At 42.0% G+C, this 25,449-nt stretch overlaps 1 protein-coding gene across 2 annotated transcripts in view; it reads right to left on the bottom strand.

Annotated features, from left to right (window-relative positions):
* Window positions 1–3,663: 3,663 nt before the first annotated feature.
* LOC118511300 overlaps window positions 3,664–25,449 on the bottom strand; it is an 84,689-nt gene continuing 62,903 nt past the window's right edge. For both annotated transcript variants that reach the window (XM_036054209.1, XM_036054210.1), the window contains exons 6-10: window positions 17,214–17,773; window positions 12,677–12,814; window positions 12,298–12,605; window positions 5,905–6,126; window positions 3,664–5,811 (exon numbers count right to left, since the gene is read on the bottom strand). In XM_036054209.1, coding sequence (XP_035910102.1) covers window positions 5,707–5,811; window positions 5,905–6,126; window positions 12,298–12,605; window positions 12,677–12,814; window positions 17,214–17,773 — 1,333 coding nt within the window. In that variant the 3' untranslated portion in view covers window positions 3,664–5,706. The remainder of the gene's footprint in view (window positions 5,812–5,904; window positions 6,127–12,297; window positions 12,606–12,676; window positions 12,815–17,213; window positions 17,774–25,449) is intronic.

Raw genomic sequence — 25,449 nt, 5'->3', positions numbered from 1 at the left:
CGATTGTGGAATACACAAAAACAGAGGAAAAACACCCCTTGTGGAATGCGTAACATTGCTTTAGTAACGATTGTTTTGGGAAAGCAGCATTATGAACTCTGAGAGATGATTACAAATAATGATGATTTTTCAGGCTGGAACTTGTTAGGTTCTAAAATAATATGCCATTTTAGCGTACGATGCAGTTAAAAATAAACTCGTTGCCTATTGTAATTGCTTTCCTTGGAAATAATTTAATTGTTTCCTTTTCCTTTGTACGCATGTTAAGGTAATTTAGGGAAAATGTTATCAGACGTCATTCATTGGAATCTCATATATTTAATAAGGAGAATGGAACAATTTCTTTTCAAAAGTTTAATAAGTTTTTCTCCAATTTCCACTGGAGATATTTGGTAATATGTACATTGTTTTACTTACCCATCGAAAAAATAATTTGGTAAATGAATTGAACTTGTAAATAAACTGAACTTCCTTTCTTGGTCCTACAGCCTCAAAAGGTTTCGACCTGTCCTATCTCACCGGAATCTTTTATAATGCTTCTTATGCTTGCTGGGGCGGTCCGGTGGCAGAAAAGATAACGGCGCCGGGCTTTATACGGCAGGGCCGGGTTTTAAATCCCATCCAGACCGCCTCCTTGTACGAATGACCAGGACTGACAATCTGCGGGTAGAATCAAGTCACAGGAAGCCAGAAATGACAGACCGAGACCTCACGAAGTTGTAGTGCCAAGGAAGAAGAAGAAGAGGCTTGTTTTATGTTCATGCAAAACACTTTTCCGGATACTTTTCCCTTCCTTCACTTTTTTCTTATTTAACATCTCTAGATGGTCTTTTAACCGTACGGTAAAAAGATCTGGTTTGGGTTCCCACGATTTCTGTTCCTGTGTGAAAAAGAGTGTCGATGTCATGTTCACCCTTGTCTTCCCAAAAGCAGTGTTAAGTCCTTTCATACATCTTCTTCTTCTTCTTCTTCTTCTTCTGTGGAACTACAACCTCGAGAGGTCTCGGCCTGCCATTTCTGGCTTTCTGTGACTTAATATTACCCGTAGAAAAGTAGTCAGCCTTTCGTACGAGGGGGCGGTCTGAATGGGATTTGAACCCCGGCCGTGTGAAGACCGGCGCCGATGTCGCCTCGGCCACCGGACCGCTCCAAGTCCTTTCATACAATAAGTTAAATTCACAAAACTATATTAAAACATTTCCTTTCAACAACTCGTGTTCATATTGCTGATAAGGAATTTATTAAAAAAAATCAGCTTTCTTTTGCAGAGATTTCTTATTGAGAACAAAAACTGACCTAAAGAAAATGAAAGCGCAAAAATCATTCCACACCGGAACGAAACAAGCTGATGATGACGATGATAAGTGCTTTTCACTATTATACCCCGACTTCGCCATTTTTTTGTCCCTTTAGTTTTGTTCTGCCTGGTTTGAGCACAGTTTCGGATACCATCTAAAGCCTCTTTCGTCTTCGTGCGCGCTCCCCTCCCATATATTATCGATAAAACTTCCACCTTTCACCAGAGAGAACAACCCCTCACTAACCGGCACGGGCGAAAACAGGCAAGCAAGAAAAATCCTTCAAAACATTGGCTTGCACCATGCATTATGAAGATTGCTAAGGAAACGCTTCCCGACGTTCGCAACAGGATAATCGTTGCTTTTTGGAGCTTAGTGTTGGGGGACGAAAAAGGAAGCACACGGAACGAGCTCTAGGCGATGGAGACGCACGATGTGTTGATTGTGATCTGACGGCCTGACGATGGACTTTCCCGTGGAATGGACCTCGATCAAAGCGGAGTTTGTTTCTTTGCCACTCTGTCTCGGGCCAGTAAATTACGTGCCGGAATGCCGTCAACAGGGAGAGTGTTGTGAAGCGGGATCCCATGTGTGAAAGGATTATTGTAGAAAAAGGAAAAGCGTTTCAAAGGAAGGGAGAGAGAGAGAGAGAGAGAGAGAGAGGTGCAGCATCACTTAAATCGATTTTCCTTCGGCATGAGTTGTTTTGACGCACCTTGGAGCTGAATTTTCAACTTTAAGGACATTTTTTGTGAGCAATTTTTTATGAAATTCGGTTCTGTGATATTATTCGTTTTATGTTAGCGATACAAATGTTGGTTTATATATTCGTTATATTATTCGGCATTAAACACTCTTTTAACTTAGTTTGGCTTTTCAATTCATTGCTATTTACTTTCATCCGAGGATACGAGAGCGAGGTACGAGAGGTGCTCACCAATCAAACATCTCATGTTCATCTTGTTTTTTCATTATTATTCAAGCGATTTAAGCAATCGTAATGTGACTCGCTTTAGCAATGCTTAAAATTAAGTCCATTTCAAATGTTATACAATCTCATCATGCACCTTGCCCAACTCCCCAGCAATGCCCACCAAATGCAACAAAATACGATACGCGAGCCCAAAACCAGATGGCCGGTTTATTACAAAGCAAAGCAATACTCGTGTGGGGATTTGAATAATGCATAATTTGGTGCGGTTGTTGATAAAATGGAGGGGGAGACCTTGACCACCACCAATCCAAATGAGGGAAAGAGAGCAAAGAGAGGTTTATGTTACAAATTTCACCAACGGATCGCCACAATTAGTAAATCAGGAGAGAGTTTGGGAGTTTGGGTCGAGTTTATCAGTGGTTTGAATGGTTCCGGGTGATGCACCTAGCAGTCTGCATAATCAGCCACAGTCCCCTGCGGTAGCGGAAATAGTGTTGTAATTAATTAATATGCTTCTTTTTTATTTCGGCCGCTCACACCGTACATCGATAAGGATGGTCGTAAAATGAAACGGCGCCTGGGACTTGGAACAGAACTGATTTTACTGCAAATAGTTGAATCTAGTGGAAGTGTACGTTGGGCTGGTGATTGGTGTTGATAAGAGAGCATTTTGTACTTACAGTGAATATATTGCTGGAAATGGTTGTTGAGATAGGGAGTGCGTTTCGTACAAGCTTGCTATAATTTGAAATGATGCGTTTAGCTATCATATTGTAGAATTATGGAATTTTTCGATAAAACCTCAACCAGGGTAGGATAAGCTCTGGAATGGACTTTAGAAGCAGAAGCGTAGGATTGGTCATCCGAAGGAGACCACCTGTTTGACTGCTCAAACGAACAAGAAATTAGATAATGTCATCATTTTATCTGAAAGGCAAAAAATAAGATTTTTTTATAAAAAAAAAATAATATTACGGAGAGTAAAATGGAAAAAGCTGGTTAATGGGAAGAAATAAAAAAAAAAAAGAAAACGGAAATAAAAAAATAAAAAATGGGATAAAAGGAAGAAAGAGAGAGAGAAAATTAAATGAATTTGAAAACACGAAAATTAAAAAGATTGACATAAAACAGATACAAAATGAAAAAAACGGCGTTAAATCGTCAAACTAAAAATATAACTAAATAAGAATTAAACAAATATGGAAAAATAGGAAAAGATAAAAAACATTTCTCAAAAAATTTCTATAAAAAATAAGAAGATAAAAACTTTTTACAAAAAAACAGAAAATAAAAATGAATTTCACGAGTTAAGAAAAATAAAGCAACAAAAATTAGTAGAAATTTTAAAAATGTTGTGTAAGAGAAGAAAAAAGATCAGATGACAATATCGAAATAAAAAAAGGGGGAAAACATTTAACAAAACCTCAGCTGTAGAATGTGTTGCAACGGACAAACCAAATTTATTAGCTTCTCTTACATGTGTTTCTGTTTTGTTGTTTGCTGCTGTTGTTTGTTTTTTGCACAATCGATTCGTTTGGAAACATTAGAACAACTAGTTTTAAACTAAGTAATCACACTACCGCAAGAGAAATTATGTTTTGTTTTGCATCGGTTATGAACTAAACAAAGGGATTAACATTTCATAAGCTATTCGTTTTTTTTCCTCCCGCACCAGAAACCCGATCGCTGAATATGATATTCTCCTATCGTTCCATCCTTCTTACTGTTCTTACGAAGTAAAGGTTTACAACAATTAGAACTTAAAATTCATAGGGCTAGCCGTTCCTGGTGATACTGCCACGTACAAACATTATAACATCGATAGTATATCCCTTGTGGCAGGAAGATGGGATGGGATGGGAAGGGTGATGGAGGAAGAGCGGGATGGGAAGGTGGTTTTGATTATGTTCAGCTCGTCGAGAGCGGTTTGCAGCATTTACTCTTTTTATAAAATACCAAATACGGGAAGGGATAAACGTGGGAAGATTTTGTCGCTTATCGGTAAGTAATGTAAACCTGTGTCCGTGGAATCTCCCTTGAGGAGTCTTGTTCTTGTGCCTACCACACCGTCACGTCCCGAATATCATGTTTTGTCGCGGCATTTAAATAGCTTTGTCACCTCTGTGTGTGTGTGTGTGTGTTAATATGCTACTCAAGGTATTTTTTTTGCCTCCAAGGATGATATGTACAAAGGGCTAACACACACGCCTTGACGCGATGGATTTGAAGGTGTTATAATATCCAGCAAGCAGCAGGAGTTAGCTTGTTGCATAGCTCACACCAGGGGGGTAGGTTCAGAGGGGTTTTCAAGTCAAATCCTAGCTAACCCCATGTTGGGTTGTTATCGTTCACTTCCTTCCCTTGGTTTTTCTCTCTCTCTGCTTCGTTGCACGAACGTTGAGGCAAATGTTTGTGAAACGTGATGCCAGACTTTTTGCTTTGTATTTCCTCCGACATCTTTGCTCCTTATGGCATTATCTAATCAACAATGGTTTGGTTTGCGGAAAACGGAGATTTATTTGCTCCCGTTTTCTTTAACCGTTTTTTTCTGTTTGCCCCTTTTTTCGACAGCATTAACGCTCGACCGACCGTGCATAGGAAATCGGAAACAGCACAAACGGGGCAGCTACAGTGTACTCGGTTTTTGTTCCCTCAGGTTTGTGCAGTTTATAAACATAAATCATACCATAAGCTCTCGGTTTGTTTTGTATTCATTTATCGTTCATCCACTAGCCAGTGGGTGGAGTGGAAGTTTTGTTTCGAGATTTTGAAACGTTTCGTCGGTTTTTTTTTCTCTCTCCCCCGCAATCTTGCTGTGTGTCTGCCTGTTATATGTTTTTCTACCATTTTTTGTGGTTTGGATTGGCAGGCAAATGCAGCATAAGACGAACCATATTTGTATTGTTACGTACATGTTGGTTATGCTCTCTTCTCGTTTCGTATGTTTCGTGTTAAGCACTGCTGGTCTGCTGTCAGTTTTTTTCTGTTGCGATAAATCCGGGCGTTAGATTAACGCATCTTTTAGCATTTATTTAGAGCGTTTTTTACCTTTGCTGTTGGTTGGTTGCTTTGGTTTTGCATATATTCCTTCTTTTGTTTTGTTATCCTGTATATATATAAACGTTTGTCTTACTATCTACGATAATAGAATACTTTTCGTTTCTCTCATTAGAAGAACGGTTGATGTGTTGTTGTTTTAATGGTTTTGCTAACGGCTAGGAAAGAATAAGGTTATTAACCGCCAATTTGAAAATCATCAAAAGAAATGGAACAAATAATTCGTAGTAACTTTAAAAAATAGCAAAAATATAAAACAATAAACATTAGATTAGAAAATAAAAATAAATACATAAAAGACTGTCAACAGTGGTAAAGAAGATATCAAAATTGGAATAAATTTTACAGCAATACGAAAATAGCAAATAGAGGAGCGCAAGAGAATTCAATTCAACAAGTAAGCTTACAGCAAATGCCTTACTGCGTTACGGCCGTTACGGCCGCACCGTTAGTAAGCGTTATGCCCATGGAGGATGAGACCATTTTCAGTGCCACCGTTGGATCCTGGTTCGACTTTGTGTCCTGTTGAAGAGACAATAATATTTCGAATAAATAAATAATAAAACAAATGCCTTTTTCTATATATTTGGAATTCAGAGGTTTAAAGATACTTACTATACTCAACGCGGTCATGATGCAAGCCCTTGCTGGGCCATTCGTCTTCAGGGCTGTGTCCATCGTGTTGCCGGCGTATCCGTTGGTCAGCAGGGCCGTTGGTTCCGTCTTCGCGATAACGTTGATCACGGGCGAGTCGTTCATGGAAGAAATGTCCTCGCTGGAGGAAGCCGTCTGTAGGCAGGCTTCCGGTGAACTGGGCGTCGCCTGCGATTGAGTATCCTGCAAAGAGAGAAAGAGAGCAAGTGAGATACAGAGTAATGGAAATGGGATGGGAAGCCCGGTCACCGTTTAATGCACCGTGATTGAGCGGTGCGATCGTAGATTAGATGGACACACCCAACGTTTTTACGATTCCTCCAAGGACACACCTTGAAATCGCGTCAATCTTCCACTGCCTAACCCGTGATTTACTTTAATAGATCGACAAATGCGATAATGAGTGGCGTGTGAGTGAGTGAAAGAGGCTTCCTGCAAAGCATAAGTAGCTCTGCCAGCCGTACAAGCACCTCCGATAAAATGAAGGCATTATTTTAGCGTAGAATCACGTCCCGAAAGGAAAGGATTAGCTAAGGGTTCGGACGGTAAAGAATGTGTACGGTAAAGGTGGTCAAGCATTTCATTTCCATTCTGCCAGGCCTCGAAACGGGCATGAAGTTATGCTACTCGCCACTCCGTGCTCACGGTAAAGGCTCAAAGTCGTTCGCTCGGATGCAAACGGATGAATAATCCTGACGAACAGGTATAGAAGAGTACGGGTATCGAAACGCCTTACATTCCCTGCAATTTCCAGTTCGTTTTTTTTCTCTCCCGCTGTTTAGCTCCTTCTCTAATCTGACGTTAGGTTGGGTACCATTGCTTCTAACCCTCCGAACATCCGGATGTTCGTGACTGTTCCAATGGATGATACGAGAATGACGTTTAGATACCGTAAATGGGTGGGTGTGGACAAAGTAGTTCGTACCGTACCGGGAAAGGGGAATCATCACGCTACGCTATGAAAACCCTGGCTGCGCGTCTACCAGCATGCCGCCTTTCGAACACGAGTCCGCCAGTACCGCACGAGCAAAACGGAACCGAACCAAGGGAACATAAATATCGAGGAAACGAAAGCCGATGCGTGGTGACGGCAGGGTAAAAGCAACCTTTTAGGAAAATTATTTCGAATGAATAATATATTTTTATCATTGGACTTATCTCTTCACCAACCGAGGGGAGGTTTCTTCCACCAGGCAAGGTTTCTTTTATTTTGCTGACCACCGTAACTAGCTTCGAACGACGGTGGAACGTCAGATGCACGTTGCATATCCGGCATTTCGGACGATTCATTCGCCTATCGCACTTCGTACGTGCGGTTTGGTTCGGTTGAGAATTCGAACCGACAGACCGTCCTAACCACGACTACCGGCGACGAGGACGACAGCGTGATGTGAGCGCGGATGGATGGATGGATGAATGACTTTTGGTGGAATTTTTCCCTGCTGCGGTTGCTTTGGTAGACTTGGGCTGCTATCGTTCGTTCGGCTTCCGGGGTCGGATCTATTCGGCAGGTTAGTTATGTTTACAGACATTTGTGGCGTGGCATACATATGTTTTGCTAGTGAAGGTTGGTTGTAGACTGATAGGTTGTTTAGTAGTGTTAGTGTTGGGGGGTGTAATTCATATCGATTCCAAGGCATCAGGTAATGCTAATGCAAGGAAAGCGAAAGCGGTGTTGAAGGCCAGCTTGTTGCAGAAAGGAATGGATCTTTTTTCACCTGTATAGACAAAAGTTATTGGTTTTATTTTATTTTTTTCTCTTTTCTTAGTGATCTTTACTTGCTAAGAGTTGCTGTTTTTTCCTGCTTGATTTGCCACAAACAAAGAAACAAAACCAAGTAGAGATTGAAAACAAATTCGAAATTAAAGCTTGTTTGAAAGCTTGAAGAGCATGAATGATATCTACACGGTACAGTTTAAAAATTCCATTGGCATTGAACTGAAAATGTATGTCTTATTTCATACATCCAGCTACGCGTAACATCAAGGCATCAGTAAGCCTGAAATGTTAGTTCGATATCTTTCCGGATGGATGTGCCAAGACAAAAGAAAAAGAATTACGCTGTTTAAAACTGTTCCAAAAAAAGAAGAAACATTATTTGAAAATTATTATATTTTTTAAAAAATATGACAAATTTAGCGAAAAGAATTGATTTTGGAGTCAAATACTGGGCGCCTCCATGTATGCTATGCTCGAAAGCCATAAAAATATTTCCTATCTTTGGTACGAAAATATTATATAATATGGTATCAATTATGATAGTTAGAATAAATACACAAACCAATTTGGCAAATAAATCCACTCCGATCGAATGAAGTAAACCACACTTGACATAACGCGATAAAGACATGTAAAAAAAGTTCACTACCCTTAAGATACCACTGAATGCAAAGAAAGTTCAACAGTCTAAGAAAAAAACCCGGGGACAAACGGATCTTGATTTATTTGCCACAAAAGTTTACGCTCGTCGAACGTTCTTGGATGTTCGGACTGCGAAGAAAAGAATCAGCTACCGATGCTTTTCCCATTGGGGAAAAGTCTTCTTTGCCATTTCACACCGGAACCTCGAACATCTGCCACGCACGAAGCTAAAGATCAAACTTTCCCGATAAACTGCTGCTGCCGATCGAAGTCGAAGGGGCCACCGAGAGTTGCCGGGGGGAGGAAATCGACTCCCGCTGAAGTACAAAAGCAAAAGTGTTGTTTTCACTTCAACAGGCAAAGAACATAAAGAGGGTGTGTGTGTGTGTGTATGTTTGGCTAGAATGTTCCGTAAGAAACCGTTTGTCTCTTGGGCACTGTTCGAGACGGTCGGTTTTTGGTACGGTGTGTGTGAAAGTATGCCAGCCGTACGCCGGTGGTCTATTCAGCTCGCCGCCTCCAGATAACGATGTCTTTCATGCTAGACAAATTCAGCATGGTGGTTGTGGATGGAACAACATTTCTCACTCCACCATGGAAGCAGCAGAACAAGCAGTGGCGTAAAACACTATCAGCGACAAGTTTTTCGGAGGGATAAATCTGTTGAATTTTGAATGCAGTCCAAAAATAGTTCCACACACAGTGAAAGGATTTCGGCAGGTTTGCTGGTAAGAGCGAACGGGAAAGCTAGACTAGTCACTAGCCGGTTGAGGTAGTCCATCTGTTCGTAAATCAGCCAAACAACCGTGCTCAAACATCTGAAGATGGTCGGCTGGCTAGTTGTGTGCTGCAGCAGCGGGACACCTGTAAGCCGTGTGGTACGATGGCTGGTGTGGAAAAGTTAACTTCAACGGCTTCAGTGTTTGCTGCAGTGAAGCGCAAAACGAAGCAGCGCTAGGAAGGAAGTATCACTTTTACCACTCAATCTGACAACCTGGGCAAAGGGATGGTAACATTGTGGCAAGCGAAAAGATTCAACCCGATAGTGCTAATCTGAAATCTTCATTTTCAATTTACAGTTCCACCCAATTTCGACCAATTTTTACCACATCCGAAAGCGCTCTGAGTTGGATCTGGAGAAAGTTAAGAGGAACATTTGCTAGTGCTGTTGGTCGCATGGTCAAATGGATGCTGATGTATGAGATGTGGCATTTACGAGGTTTAAAGGCATACAATATTGATTTTACGGAGTGGAGATCGGTCGCGAATGCATTTCACTCTTGAGAGCAAAATAATGTTTTGGCGAAGTGAAGCCGTTAATAATGTAGCATTTTTATGAGTTCATTTTAGATGGAGAGCGACGGTTCACATGTGATTGAAAGTGTTTTGAAATTAGTCTTTGATAATTGGGTTGGCAAAAAGAAAAGTTATTCCTTTAATTTTAGACAAGGTTTGAAATGATATAAAATTTGGTTCGAATTGGCTCAATTATACCGACATCAGTGACCTTAATAAAGAATTATTATAAGGCATAAAACATTTGGACTGTCCGTTGAATCGATTCAAGTCTCTCACTCAAGCTGCAAAGGTTTCTAGCAAGTCACTGCCGACTTAAGTTAAAGAAGAGAAACTTTGTTTTAGAATAGTTCAAAATAGAAATGGTGTGAAAAAATGATATTTGATAACTTTCTAATGCTTCTCAGTGTAGCCACAATCTTCTGTCATTATCTTACAAAAGACCCAATTTAAATTTAGTTTTTTTAGAACGACTGCTAAAAAACTATATTCGCAAAAGAAAAATAATTCTGCCCTATTTTTCCTTTCCTCAATGTGCATCAACCCAAAAGGCTCATAAAACGGCAAACAAGTAGAAGGAAAACACAAACTGCAAGTGCAAACGCCTGCAAACATGTACAACATATTGATGCTATCATCATTGGCTTTAACACCTTTGCTTTCCCTGTCAGCTTTCGCTGTCGTGGATCGTTTTTTCGTGCCTTAAGCCATATTTCTCTTTTCTGTTTTCCCTGTCCCGACGCTGTCACTTTTCTTTCGGTGGTTTACGATACGATACCGACCGAAAGGAAGTCAGCTCGAGAAGTCCCGTAAATGCATAATCCCTACCGAAGCAATCTTTCCCGTTGGCCAGCAACCAACCAACACGGTCCGTCAGCATCTCAACCGAGCCGATGTTTGCTTTCGTGCTCGGTTTTAATGGCTGGTGGGGCCGGTGCTGGACGAAACACAAAATTCTTTCTTCCTTCACATTCATCCACCGGGGCACTGCAAATGCAGATTGAATGGTTTTACTCGGTAGGAAATAGATTATGCGCCTCCCGGCGCCCCAGAAGAGTGCTGAGAGGCAGGAGTCCGATTGATTGCTGGAACGAGATGGGTGTGAATCCTTGTTCGATTTTCGATCTGGCTTAGCTTTTTTTCCCGGAGGCTATCGAAAGGAAATTTGCTTGTCGATACCGCTTCTCCCACCTATCGGTCTCGGTCCAAAAGACGTTCGAAGTGATTTTTATGGGCTCGAATAAATTTTTATGTCCGCAATGAGGCCCGTTCCCCGTACGTTCGGGTGGGATATGCTTCCAATGTAGGACAAGATGTTCGAATCATGCAACAAAAAAAGCTGGGCGAAAAATAAAACGAAATGTCTGCACCGTTCATGTTCCGTTCGGCTCGGTTCCGCCTCATCGTGTCGGCTGAGCACACAAGGAACGATTTTCCTTTTATTTCTTCGAAACATTTTTCACGCCCTTTTTCTTGGCGTTTAGGGTTCGGGATCGGATTTTGAGATGAGTTGGAGAAGATTAAAAATGACGTCCGATTGGGTTTCCCTGTCGAATTTCATCCGGAGTCGTGATCGTCTCCGATGAGAAAACGGAACAGAGAAGGAATGCTACGACGAAAAGCGATATAGCAGCGGTAATGTAAAATCGGTAATCCGTAACAGCGGTGAAAATGGGAAATTCCGTCACGTCCGATGTTCTCTCTGACCACCGGAAGCTAAGCGAGGGAGAAAGTAACAACCACCTTCGGCGGGGAAAATTAGCCCGGACTGGTGTTGAAAGTAATTGATTCTTGATTAAAATCAGTTACATGCTCAGGCTGAAGAGTGGTGAAAATCGAAGGACTGTGTGGCACTAAAGACAGTCCAGTCACGTTTTGGGGGGTTTCTGGAAAGGAGGGAAACATATTGGAAGGATGGAATGTTATGTCACTGTTTTCGTCGACGTGACGGGATTAGAAAGTATCAGATTTGAGGAATTGATAAACCTTTTACGACCCTCCCTATCGAGTATTTCTTGGTTGGAGTTGAGATGAGATTTGTCCAATGGGTTTCTTCAATTTGTAAGAGTGTTGATGGTTTTGATGTGTTGTAATGAATAAAAGTCGTAAAAATGTTGTAGAAACCTTTGCTCATTAATCGAGTTACAGAGTGTTAAAAGTGATTTGATTTCAAATAAAACCTATGGTCCTACCTACGTGATTATAATAGAGCGAAAAGAAAAAAAGGCTCTAGAATGGTGTTTTGTTTCATACTGCTCAGAAATCTCCTAAAACAATGTCACTTTAGGCATGGCTTGTAAATAGCACAAACGCTTAGATTAAGCATTTAAAACGAACGGTCTCATAGCTCCAGTACCGGCATCCATCCACCAGGCCGACCCAAATTTGAAGGTCTATTTGAAGGGCTTTAGTCATTTCTATTCCAGTGAAAAGCTTTCTGTGTATTATAAGCAAGAGGCTTGAAAGGATTATTACATTCAAACATCGTTAGAACGTAAAAGGATTTAATGTTTTCATTATGATAGTAGTTTGGACCAATTAAATTGTTCATTTGAGTCTATGTATGGCCATTTTAGCAAATCCTCTTTACTTTCCAGTTTTCAAGGATTTGCTCAATCACGGGACATTTGTAAGTGAAACGATTTCCAACAGAAACATATTCAAGGTGCATCTATCTGCCTTTCTCACGTACTCACCTCCGCATGATCATTCTTATCGTCATCAAGCTCGTGGATTCCATTTCCCAGCGGGTTGTTGACCCCGGCTCCCGTCCCATTCAGCTTGCCGAGCTCCAGTGCTGGCGGCGAGCAAGGCATCGTGGGCGTACTGTTGGTGGTGCGATCTCCGCCCAGACCGGACGTCTTACCATCCTCCCCGGCCGAACCTTCGCCCAGCTCGTAGATGTTTACCATGTGTGCGGCCTGTGCATGCACCATTAGATCCCAGGGATTGGAGAACGAGTCCTTACACGCCACGCACACCAGTTTAGCCTGCGGATTCGGATCTGCGGAAGAGCGGGAAACGGGAGAATTAAGGGTTAGCAAATCGACAGCGGCAAGGTGATGGCACACTTACAAACTTTCTGCACCGGTGAGGTACTGAGACACTTGCAGGTAAATCGAAGCTTGCAGTAGCTGCGCTTGTGATCCAGCAGCTCGGTCAGGTCGGTGAACAGCTCCCGGCAGTTACCGCAGATGAGTGTGTCGGGATTACCTGTGGGGACAGCGAGAAAACAGAACAGACAACAGAGCACCGTCAGCAGAGATTCAGTAATTGAAAGCGGATAAAGCGACACCCGGTAGATGTCGCTAACAGTTGCCCCTTTTACAGGCGGAAGTTGTTATGATCCAATTTACCATCTCCCCGGCACTTTTGCAGCTAGTTTTACGCCGGAACTGTGGCACGATATGGGCACACAGAGTATTCATATCCATAGTGCCCAAAATAGGTTCGTTTGCTCGTTGATGTGTTGCACGTGGCGGAGATTGAAATTTACGACCCAACTTTGCCACCTTTTCACCACCATCGTTCGTGGCTGGGCCGGTTACGTGCACATGAACTCCACACTCGCTTGTTCTTGGGCTAGAGACACCACAAGGAAGAAAAAACAAACGATACTCGTTCTGTATCGGAATTCTCGAGGCACGGGGTTACGCTCTCGGCCGCCGTACATCATATCGGTAAATAGGAACGTGTGAGCTACACGTTATGCGGAAGTAGTTGCATGACCCCGAAACTGATGCGGAACAAACAAAAACCTACCGAGTTAAAGTGCTATGTAACCACTCACTGTCTCTCTCTCTCTCGCTAACGCACACATACAACGGACAGTGGCAACAAAATCATCACCGAGTTTTATTTCCGTGCTTTAATTAAAATATGAATATTTTATCCACTACCAGGCGACCCCATTCATTTATTTGTTACAAATACGAGGAACGGCAGTGCTGTGCTGTCGGTTCGGTGAACCGAAACCGAACGCCACGCTCATCACACAGATAACCAGCAACATCACCCAGTGGCAAAGGGTGGTGAAGGGTGTGTTTTCAGACTGTCAGAGGTTGGTAGTGTCGACATGACGAAGGAAACACGCTGGCAGCTTCGTAATGGAGGCGCCTGGTCGGTGGTGTGGAAGGTGTGAAAAAAGATGAAAAATACGTTCGCTCCGTCTCCGTTTCCGGGGGTTTTCTGTCTAGTGGTATTTGGTTCTTTTCTTACCATGCTTACTGGCTATGGTGGATACGGTGGCTTTGAAGCTAGCCAAGGTTTGGTTTATCGGTGTGGAACTGTTTTGTTACTTCATCAAGGCTTAACCGAAGAGAGGCAGTGTGCTTTGTGGTGTGGTTGGGTGTGTTTGATAGTGTTTGTGTTATTTCCGTCAGTCTGTCAGCTGGTTCAGTAGTAAACAATGCGAGCTATGTGTGTGAATGTGTGTAGGAAAGAAAACATAAACCTAGTTCGGGAATGGGCTTAGACGAAACGGTTAATACAACGAGGGTAGTAGTAACACTATACATAGAATGTCTACATTTCGAATGCATTTCTATGATAATGCATTTGAAACGAACATTCTAGAAGGAGTTCTTATAAGACTTTCAACAATTCATTATGAGGTTATGAGCAAAATTTTGTAGACTATAAACCTGCTTAAGCTAAAAGAGAAATGTTATATTTTTGGGTTGAGAAATTTTTAATGTAAAATATTAGCACCTAATTCGATAGGTTGAGCCGGATAATATTGCATAAATTATAAAATTTTATTGAAAAAATTGAAGAGAGTAAATATACACAATTAATCATTAAAGACCACAAGTAAACCCCGATTACGATACGATACGATTTTTTTAATCGTAAGAAACAGCCTGGTCGTATTGCTTTACACAGAGGTACAGAAACAGAATAAAAGACGAAGTAAAATCCACATAAGCTTGAGACATTTCCTTCTCTAAACCGAACATGGCTGATGATCGCCATGTAAAACCTATAAAGCAAGGAATAAGAGATATCTTTTTTATTACAAAGTGATGAAATCATATTTCCAGTTTTCATGTACACTAGGAATTGGTATGGGGCGGTCCGGTGACCGAGGCGATAACGGCGCCGGTCGTCACTCGGTAGGATTGGGTTTCAAATCCCATCCAGACCGCCTCCCCATACTCAGGGCTGACTACTTTGCTACGGGTAAAATGAAGTCACAGAAAGCCAGAAATGGCAGACCGAGACCTCTAGTGGTTGTAGTGCCAAGAAAGAAGAAGGAATTGGAATTGGAAGAAGCTAGTTCAAGACTAAATCGATGCCTATTGGCTCATGAACAATTATTAATCCCTAACTCATAACTTGGATTTGGATCAAGAAAAACTGCTTTTATTTTTATGCCTCCATCATTTAAATATCAAAACAAAACGGCTACAAAAATAAAATCCATTAATGAAATTTTATTTGTGTCCATCAAAATATTTTGTTTGTTTCGTTTTTTCATAAAGTTTGCCAATATATTTTAATCTGCTTTCTTAAATTGCAAAAAAAGTTTTAAAATCATGAAGTTTTGCTTGTTCTTTTCTTTTCTTCCTGACCACCGTCCATTGCACTCCACTCACAGCCGACAAATCTTAATCACACCGACACATAATTACACCATATGATTTATGTCTTGTTTTTCCTAGACCTAGGCTCAGCCATCTTTTTTTATCCGTTAGTTGTCTCATTTGCCAGCGCTCTCCAACAGAGACCAACCACATCCGAGGATCATCCCAAGCCAGTCCTGGTTACTGAAAACTCTCCCAGCGGTAGTCCATTTCCCATAAAACATTAACAACGATAAGGAAAACTTCAACACCTCATCGAAGCGATATCCGTCGGAGGGGATGAAGAAAACCCAGCAGCAGGAGAAAAAGGACAAGCCCCATTCCACATGACCTGGGGCGACAAGTGCGAAAGATCGTCTCGGTGTAATGAAAACTTTTCCCCAAACAGGCCCGATGGGCTCGGCAAGTGGAATTGGTAAGTTCCATTTCTTCGTCGCTTCTTCTACAGAGAGACCAACGGAACCTCCTGCCGAGAACATCACTACCGGTCCAGCGAGTGATTGTACAGCGTCATTAGCTTCGGAGGTTACGCTCTGTGTGTGAGTGTGTTGCTGGAGAAATGTTACTTCCGGCCCCGGTTCTAATGATCACGATGATGGTGATGATGATGATAGTCGTGTGGCTTGTTGCGTTTCTGGCTGCTTCCGTTACGAGGCGGGTCACCTCAAACAACACCGATTTGCCGGTAGTTTGGTAGCTCTCGCAGTTCAATACGCAGCGAGTCGCAGTGAAAATCAAAAGAAAATTGTTCCCTAGAATTCTTGCTCGGAAAGTCCTCCGACAGGCCTTGGTCGGCCGAGAAAGTCCTACCAAAGCAACAGCCAACAACCATTAGCAGGAGGAGCAACCCTACATTGACAGAATGAAAAGTTCTTGGAGAAACTTGAAGCGGACCGACTTCAAATGCCTGCACGGAACGAGGTTTGTGCTAGTGAAAGCTTCCCAGGGTTTTTTTCCCCACCGAAGAGCACTTTGAGTGCAAAAAAAGAGTTGATACACTTTGGTGAGGGAAAACGAAAGACATAACAGGACATTCTCCGCCCAAAGTGTGCTTGGGGCAAGTGGATCGTACCCCAAACGCCCCGCTTGGCAAGTGGGAGTATAATTATGAATGTAAATTCAATGAATTGTAAATGAGAACATTTTCTTGTCCGTCGTCGTCGTCGTCGTCGTCGGAGATAGTGGCCCGAAGGCTCGAATCCTTTTGCATGGTTTCGGTGGTCGAGGGTTGGACACGTTCCTTCCAGTTTACGCTTGAACGATGCCTTCGACACCAAACGATAATGATGGCATGCGATGAGATTGAGCAAGTTCCGCTTGTAACAGGGAACCGCCGCCACTACTACTACTGCTTCTACTCCGTCCGCAACGAAACAGGGAAGTATGGTCGGTCGGGGTGGACTATTTTCCCTGCCGGTAGCCTTGGCCAGCTTTCGTTCCATAAGGGGCACGGTCCGACCACGATGGTTTTTGTGGCAATCAATATTTGAAATGTTTGTGGGTTAAGCGTAAACTTCCCGTTTGGCGGAGTGAGTTGAAGGATGAGTTGCTTCAATCCGCCGTTGGAAGATTGTGATCTTGAGTCCCAAGGTTTTACAACATTCTGAGGTTTAAAGACGATGGCGTGAAAAGGCCTCAACTTAAGTTCAAATTTAAGAAATTTTTAAACATCATGTATCAAAGAATTTTGTGTCCAGACATTATACGAAGAAATGTTACCCATTCTTCATAGCGATAGATATAGCTTTGTTCGTCTCGACGAAAGTAACTATCACTGCAAGGGATTTCTTGTGAATATTGCCATGGGAAGTTGCCAATTGTGGTGTTCTTTCCCGATCATATTCTAAAGAGATCATTTATATTCCACAAATGCTATTAATGAGACTGAAGAATTCGTGTAAAGAGAAATCAACCATCACATCGATTCTATGTCTAAGAGCTTTCAGATATTCTGGTAAAAATAATCTATACTGATATATACTGACATATTGCGGGATCAAATTCGAAAGCAAGATGAAACTACTTACTGTACGTTTTGAACGGTCCAACGACGTGCTGCCCATTGGTATAGCTGGACATGGTGCATCCACCAATGCCACCACCGACCACCCCACCCAGCTCCGCTCCATTCATCAAGCAGTTGTTGTTGTTAATGAAGCCATTCGATCCAATACATCCATTTGGGACCTGCATCGGTACGCCATTGCTTGACCCAATGTTACCGCCCGGTGCGGTGTAATAATTCCCAAGACTGCAAGTGCCACCGGAAACGGGACTGGCCGTAGCAACGGCTTGCATTTGTTGCTGCAGCTGCTGTGAGTGTGCTACAAGATGCATCTGTTGCTGCTGCTGTTGTTGTTGCTGCTGTTGCTGTTGTTGCTGCTGCTGTTGTTGAGAGAGTACCTGTTGCTGTTGCTGCTGCTGCTGCTGCTGTGGATGTGGACTGTGGCCAAGGATCGGTCCAGCACCGTTCATTTTCGGTGTCATGCCCATACGATTCGGGGCCATCAGTCGCTGACGTTTCAAGGGCCGTGGCTGTGCGTTCGGTTGCTGCTGCAGTGGCCCGAATAGTGTTGAAGCGTAGTAGCTGCAAAGAAAGGTGAGAAAACAAGTAGTAAAAGTCATGAAATCACCTCATTAGCGGGCATGACGATTAGGTGGTGCTAATGAGTCGGTGGAGAAAAAGTTTTTCTCTCCATCATCAAATGTTGGTGCCAAATGTTGTGGATCAATCGAATAAAATGAAACGACAGCATAAACAAACAATTAGGTGGCACAACTTTGGCTGCGGACCCCCCCTTAACAAGGCCGGACCCAGGGAACCTGCCACCGGCAGAAGAATCCGAAGCCACCATCAGTAGCAGCTTTCGCACAAAGACGTTAATGATGCCCCGGGACCGTCTGTTGATGGTAATGAGAGTAAACTTTTCTCTCTCTATCTCTGCACGCTGCTTCGACACCGGAAGGTGATTGCTTGCCAGCGATGAGAAAATGTTTCCGCGTGGAAAAACTTGTTTTCCACCTCGGTGCACAGTTCCGAGTTCGAGTTCGAATCGATCGAGCGAAGAAAAATCGAACAGAACAGAAGTAGAGGAAAATCTTTTTGAACTTTACTGTTCCCCATCGTTTGGAGTTCTCCATTCCGGTGCGTTCAATTAAATTACAATATAATGATTATTTGCTTAGTTCTTGCTGTTGGGTGCTTCACTGAGAGGATGGGAAAACTCCTTGGCGAAAAACGGGAAGTAGAAAAGCAAACTGGATACGCTTCAGCAATGAGTACACAGACAGCTTGTTGCTGCCATCATGGAGCGGCAGGAAAATGTGTTCATTGTTGTTTGGATGACAAGTTGCTTATCGCTTTTTTGTGCCTTCGGAAGCGTTGAACCTTGCATTGAACCTGCAGGGTGTGGGCTGAATCTTGCACCTAAGAATGGATAGCATAAGAGGCCACTTGCCGGGAGAGTTTCGCAGCCGAGAGTTCGTCTCTCCAGACACTCGACTATCGTTCATCGGGCTTGAAGTAGTGAATAGATTCACTCGAGCATTGTATGACAACACTTGGCAAGTTGGTTTGTGTGTGAAGTAGAGCAGCAGGGGCAGGATGCTTGCCGAAGCGAAACACCATTCATCCATTCTCACACCGAGCAGTGATTGAGTCAACAGTGAAGGCAACAGTAGCAGCAAGCTATCGGGAGTGTTTACGGAAATGATTTAAATCGTGCTTCATTTCAGCTGATGAAAAGGTGGGCCCCCGAGCAAGCCAGGCAAAAGACAGCAAAGGCAAACACTCGGTGTGTGTTGTGGGTGAATTGTTTTATTTGCATAAAAGATTGCTTTTAAGTCGTATTGTTCTGTACTTCTGGGAAGTGCATCAAACTATGGCTTCTCCGGCGGGTAAGCTGACTGTAGTGAAGTAATTTGTTCATATTTGTTTTGCATACAGGCACGTGACTAATGGTTCATCAAAATTCCATCCGCTTTCTGTTTGTACAGAATCTTAAGAAAATGGGAAAAAAATCCGAGGACACCTTCCTTATCATGCATTAAGTGTTTTGAATATGTCAAATAATACAAAATGTTTTTTTATACGGTTGTTACTTATTCAATTAACATTTTCACTGGTTTACTATCACAAAAAATTAACGGAAAGCTATTGTAATTCAAAAATAATAGTCTTTCTCTACTTACTCCTAAATGTAGGCAATTTGCAAAACTAAGAATGGTTTGTTTTGCTCCATTTTTGACAAAGAGTTGATTGATTTTATTTCAATTTATGGCTAGAGCGCATCACAAGTTACTCAATTGTTGTGATTAAATAATTACTTTTGTCTTGTGCAACGATTGGCAATTGGAAATAATAATTTTTAAAACCCCTAAAGGTATGCAATCTGATAAGATATTCATCATGCTTCTGTAAAGCATACACTTCAGAACGTCTGTGACTTCCCATTGACAGTATAAAAGAAAAGAAAAGGCCGAACGATTTCAAATAATTTCAAAGAACCCTGCTCCGCGTCAACCTTAAAGCAGAATGCGCAAATTAGCGAATCAACACTGTAACCTAATTTGCATCGTTATCGCACTCAGGAAGCACAAAGATGAATTTCAATTAGCTTCCTGTTTGCTGACGGATCATAGATTGGCACACGCGAGGTGAAGGTGCGTAATTGGCATCAAAAAACAAAAAAGTTGTCCTCAACTGTCGAAAGTAAAATCGAATCGTCCTTTAACTGCCAAAGAGGGGGGCCAAAGACAGAAATTGAGAATCTTCCTATCGCATCGCAGCTACAAGTGATAATAATGGAAAATTGAATGAAAAAAATATTCATAAACTCCTGCTAACCTTCTCGCGTTACAACGATAGGCGAAGAATGAAAAAAATACATACAAACACACATTTTCCCTCAAAACCGGACGACAATCACGCGCATCATTAAAATTCAAAATTATACAATCAGCTCATCTCGTCCCTGTGTACTGTTGCTTCCGGAGATGTGACAACGCGACTAAGATAAAACAAAAAATAGGGGAACCCATCATAAAAAAAAGATGAAAGTGGCTTTGCCTCTCCTTCCGGTGGTATTGGCAACAAAACATAAAGCAGATATTTTTGTCTGTCATGGGGGATAAATGACAAAAAAAAAAACGGAGAAGGAGGAAGAAAAAAAGAAAACATCTGGAAAAACGAGCAAGTGAAAACGGCATTAAAAGTACTGCGCCCAAACCCAAACACGCCAAAAGCAAAAAAAAAATCCGAAACCGTTGCTAAAAACAATGGCAACGTGTTGTGGATGGGAAATGAGACAAAATGTATCCTTCGATGATGAGCGCCAAGCCTAAGGAAATGGGAAAACAAAAGCAAGCGACAACTTTTTATGCAGTCTGTTGAGTTCTGTTTTTTTTTTCTCGCTCAAGCCCCCGTGGAAAAAGGTGTGTGGAAAATGGCTCCGAGACTCCGACGATGATGGTGGTAAATGGTGGTGGATAAATGTTTTCTCTTTTTTTTTGCCTCACTTGTTCAACATTACAGCGGTGGGTTGGCGTGTTGCTGCCGGGGTCGTAATTCTTCCACTCATGCTGCGTTTTTCCCTCATTCTCTTCCCTTTCTCTCGCTTTCTTCTCATATTCGTTCACTGTCACCTGGTTTGTTGCTTGTTTCTGTTTTGTTTCTGTTTTGTTTTACAATGACACCGTCGCTACTGGTTGCGACCATCAATCATAGTCATAAAAAGTATGTGCAACTGCAAACAAAGAACCGAGGGAACATTGAGCTGTGGTCGCTTTTTATGCAAACAACTGGGAACTGAAAGGAACGCAGAGACGGAGAGGGGTCGAAAGGATGGTCAGACTGGAGGAGTTTGTGAGTATCGATGTACTTTTACAGCCAAGTATTGTTAGCTTTATTCAATGCCCGGGAAATGGGATTGATTGTCTGCTCGTTTTGCTATCTTTGCCTGGCGAGTGATTACAGGAAAAAAGGATTGCAGTAACGTTGTTTTGTCCCATTGCGACTGTATTATGCATTGACAGTGAGAATGCTAGGAAATGGCTAATGATGAGATATTCACGTACTATCACATTTTTTTTCTTGTCTCTTTATCCTATTTTTATTAATCACCTTCTCTAGTCGAATAACTCAAAATGAATTTAATATTTTACTTTCTATATGCGTTGTTACTATAATTCATTTTAATGTTTAATATAAGTTTGAACACAGCAAAACGGTCAGACCGCTATGCATGAATTAAAATATAATAATAATCTTCGAATTATCTCCTCAAAATTCGTCTTAATCTTTTTAAATGGGAATCGATAAAAAGAAATAAAAACACTTAATCCTTACTGCCAGTTTTGCCAAAATCCCAAAATACCTTCTGTTGCTTCAGCATATGGAAAACTCTAACCTCCATCGAAATAGTCATCAATCATCCTAGGGTTCATGTCCTTGCTTCTACTACTCTCCCTTCACTTTCCAAAGAATGCTTCCACCAACTGAAAAAGCAAATTGATATCCTATTGATCAAATAATTTAGCATTAGCAATTAGAAGAAGCTGTCGGTTCACTTTCATACCATCACCGTCATCATCATCATCATCATCGGCGTTCTCGAACGAGCCCCACAACACCGTCACGGCTGTAGGTCGGGGTTAATGTCAACTCACTCTAGCAACTCATACCGATTCCCAACAATCGAACCCCACCTGCAAAACCGTTCGTTCGTTCGTTCGTTCGGTCGTGCCTGAAGTAAAGGTTAATTTTTCATCTTCACAGCATGGCGGCTCGGTAGGTCGAATGGTTCCGGATCACGATCCGGATTCTTGGCTTACTCCGTACCGCAACGCATGTGTGTGTATGAGCTGTTTTTTGTTATTCAACAGCTTATATCTTCCTTACGAGCCCACATTTGAGTGATGGCTTCTGGAAGTCGATAAAGAGAGCCGAAAAGTTAATACAACAATGATTCGAACGTGCCAACTCATGGCGTGATATGGGCTCGTTTCGGATCGACGATGCAAACGGCAGTAGGTTAACTTCATTCAGTGTCTTGAACTAAAGCAGACACAGCACACACACACACACAAACACACATATGCGAATCGGATTTTTTATGGAATCGATACCATATGGTGCCTTAAGGTGGTCGGGGCAAATCCATCGCATTTTCTTTTCGCTTTGAGCCGTTAAAATATGCAGCCAGGAAAACGCCGGCGGCCATGCTAAACCGGCTACCGTGTCGTGAACGAAAGCCAAGACAAACTGGATATTAATTGATTATGATAGTCCGATAAACTTCCCCGCAGGGGCCTGCGCTTGTGTGGGTGGAAGGTTGGGTATCTTTTGGATGGATTTCCATTTCACCCTCGGGTTTTCCAAGCCCCCCCCCCCCAGCTCCCCCCAGCTCGCAATGTCACAAATACGGACGAGCGAATTAATGCGCACTGGGAGGGAAAAGTGACGGTGGTTAATAGATTGAAAAATAGCAGAAACGACTCCTTGTCACGAAACGACACGCGTCATGCGGCGAGGAAAAAGCGTTCCCCAGTACGCTCGGGGTAGAATGGGTGAAGACTTTGATGGTTGAGGAATTCCAGGAATGGTGAAGGTGATCTGTCTAGTAGAAACCACCCACCGAGAAGCCGGCGGAGAATGGGCTGTTGTGGAACCATCTTCAAGCAGGTAGATAGCGACGAAAGCCATTCTAAATGACTAAGCAGGAAAGTGGATTAAGAAGCAGGAGTACAAAAAGCACGGAATGGTATTTTTTTAGGCTTACGTAAATTAAGGAAAGCATGGCAGGGAACCGAATGCGTGACGCCTTGAAAGAGCGATAAAAGTGTAACATCACCACGAACGGTCTGGGACAGGTGAATCGGGGCATTGGGTGGGTATTGATTATTTTTTTGAGGAAGGATTGGCAAATACATAGTTTTCTTTTTTTCCTATTGTCAAGTGGGTTTTCCATTTATTCCATGCTAATAATCACCAAGAGGATTGATAGAAGGGTCATCCCCTTGAGGATTTCTTTGTTGTATAATAATTAAAAAAATCGTTATTTCATTTCATCCTTTGGTAAGTGTAATTAAGTTTTCCTGCATCAATCGTTAGAGGATGGTATTCGAAACTATTGGTATTGACATGGTAATCGACTAAACATAGTGTCGAACTATCCTATCCCTAGTCTATTGACAAAATCAACGAAATGAACTGTATGCGCCTAGCGTTAGGCAATTAGGATAATACCATATAGATAAAATAGAGTTATAAAAATAGAACTGACGGAATAGTACGAACACTATTTTGTATACCAAGTATAAATTGGTGTTCATTGAAAGAAAGAAATTAGTGAAATTTGAATCATCGAGCAGTACACGTGACGAGCCTCGCAAACTTAAACTTAAAAGTTGCAATTTTTTTGGGTGTGGATAAAACCGTTAAATAAAAAAAATGGATCAAAAGCACAAATTCCCCTAATCTTCTACTCACAAAAGTAGACTTGTTCAAAATTTTGTGTTGATAATGAATAAACCACTTAACAAGTAATAACAGCAAGTATGTTTGCATATCTTTAGGCGCCAAAGCGTTTAGCAAAGCTTTAGCGTGGTCAATTTTTGAATAAAAAAAAAGTAGTAAATGAATTGAATTTACAATCCAGTAAATACTTTTTTTTCATTAAAGTTAACAGTCAAAAACTTCCAGTAAAAATGTTTGTTGTATCAACAATAAGCAACATATTACCCTTATTTACCATCCACGTTCTGATCAATAAACTAGTCCCATCCGAAATCTCTTTTTCACTTAAACGATTCGAATTCAACACTGCTATCTACACTCCATACTTCCGATGGATCATTCCTTCTTCACGTTATCCAACACGATCCATTTCTCTTTCATTTCTGCTTCCGTCAATATCATACCATCGCGCGAGATTAATGAAAAATTCATCCCAAAGCGCCGGCTGAAAATATAAATGACTTTCACCGCGATTGCGCTTCCACCACCGTTGACATTCGCCGGCACCTAACCTTAGCGGCCCTCTGCAAACCCGCGACCTTTGGCCGTGGCTCAGTGTGGTAAGCGTGCGAGGGTAAATCTCATAAATTTTAAAATCAACATTATTAAAAGATTACATTAGAAGATTTATTGGGTTATTTCACTTATTTATGAACGAACGGACCGGGGGCTTATCGCTGGTGAAATCTATCGCTATCGCAACCAATCGTTTTGCCCGGCGGCTGTTTTTTTTTTTTTTTGGGGTGGCTCATCCCGGTAGGTCGTTTGTTTCTTGAATCGCGCAAAAGAAAAGTGATGGTAAAAACAGAAGCAAGACAGGAAAACTGTAAATAAACCACCAAACGCTTGTTGCTGTTGAAATTGCCATCATCGGGGCTTTTTTTTGGGATGGATTTTGATTTTTATGGCAAGAACAAGAATGCTGTTTGCTTGGAAGCAGAACGCTGGGACGGCTCCTTTTCGGGCAATTCCACTTGGCTTTCGATGTGCGGAAGCAAACCAAGGAAAGAAAAAAAGCAGCTCGTTCGGTATGCGGGCGTTGAAGTCGATCGATTCGGAAAACACACTCACACAATAGGAAACTTCCGAGGTGGTGGTAAAGTATTTCGCCTTTGTTTCATAAATAATTGATTGTTTATCTTTCCGACTTTTCGATTCGTGCGGTACGTTACGGTACTGTTTTCCTGCTGCTTTCCACTCCTCATCTCATGATATGCTTTTCCTCTCCCTCACGGTAGCGACGCTTGATAACAAAAAGTCGAAAACCGAAAAAAGGTGGATAGCAAAACAGGGAAAATGTAATTTGTTTGTAGATTTACTTAACCTTCAACTTTCACTGCTCACTCTACCTTTCTACTTCCTTCAAGGGTGGGTGTGTATGTGTGTGTGTGTTGGCCGGAAATACCAATAAACGCTAGCGCAATGAAAATAAATAAACTTTGGCCGGAAGTGCGTTCGATTGTCTCGTTGGCCCCATTAGGAGCTCATCCTGCCGTGGTGCGTAGTTCATACGCTCATTACGGCGATCCAATTGATTTGGAAGAAAAATGACCCAAGACCGGAGCTTTGCGAACAATTGAAGGAAGCAATTTGTGCGGCATCAAGTGTTACGGTTTCGACGATACGTCAAGTCGTAATGAAATTGATTGTAATTAATTAAAATATATGATGCTGCAGAGGGCAGAACAAAACGTTAGTAGGACGTATCAGATTGATTGATTGTGGGATAAACTTTTATCAATTTGTTT

This window comes from Anopheles stephensi, chromosome 3 (genome assembly GCF_013141755.1).
Source record: "Anopheles stephensi strain Indian chromosome 3, UCI_ANSTEP_V1.0, whole genome shotgun sequence".
In the NCBI taxonomy this organism is placed as follows: domain Eukaryota; kingdom Metazoa; phylum Arthropoda; class Insecta; order Diptera; family Culicidae; genus Anopheles; species Anopheles stephensi.
The sequence above is the reverse complement of the archived record's forward strand: the minus strand, read 5'-3'. Positions and strand labels throughout refer to the sequence as shown.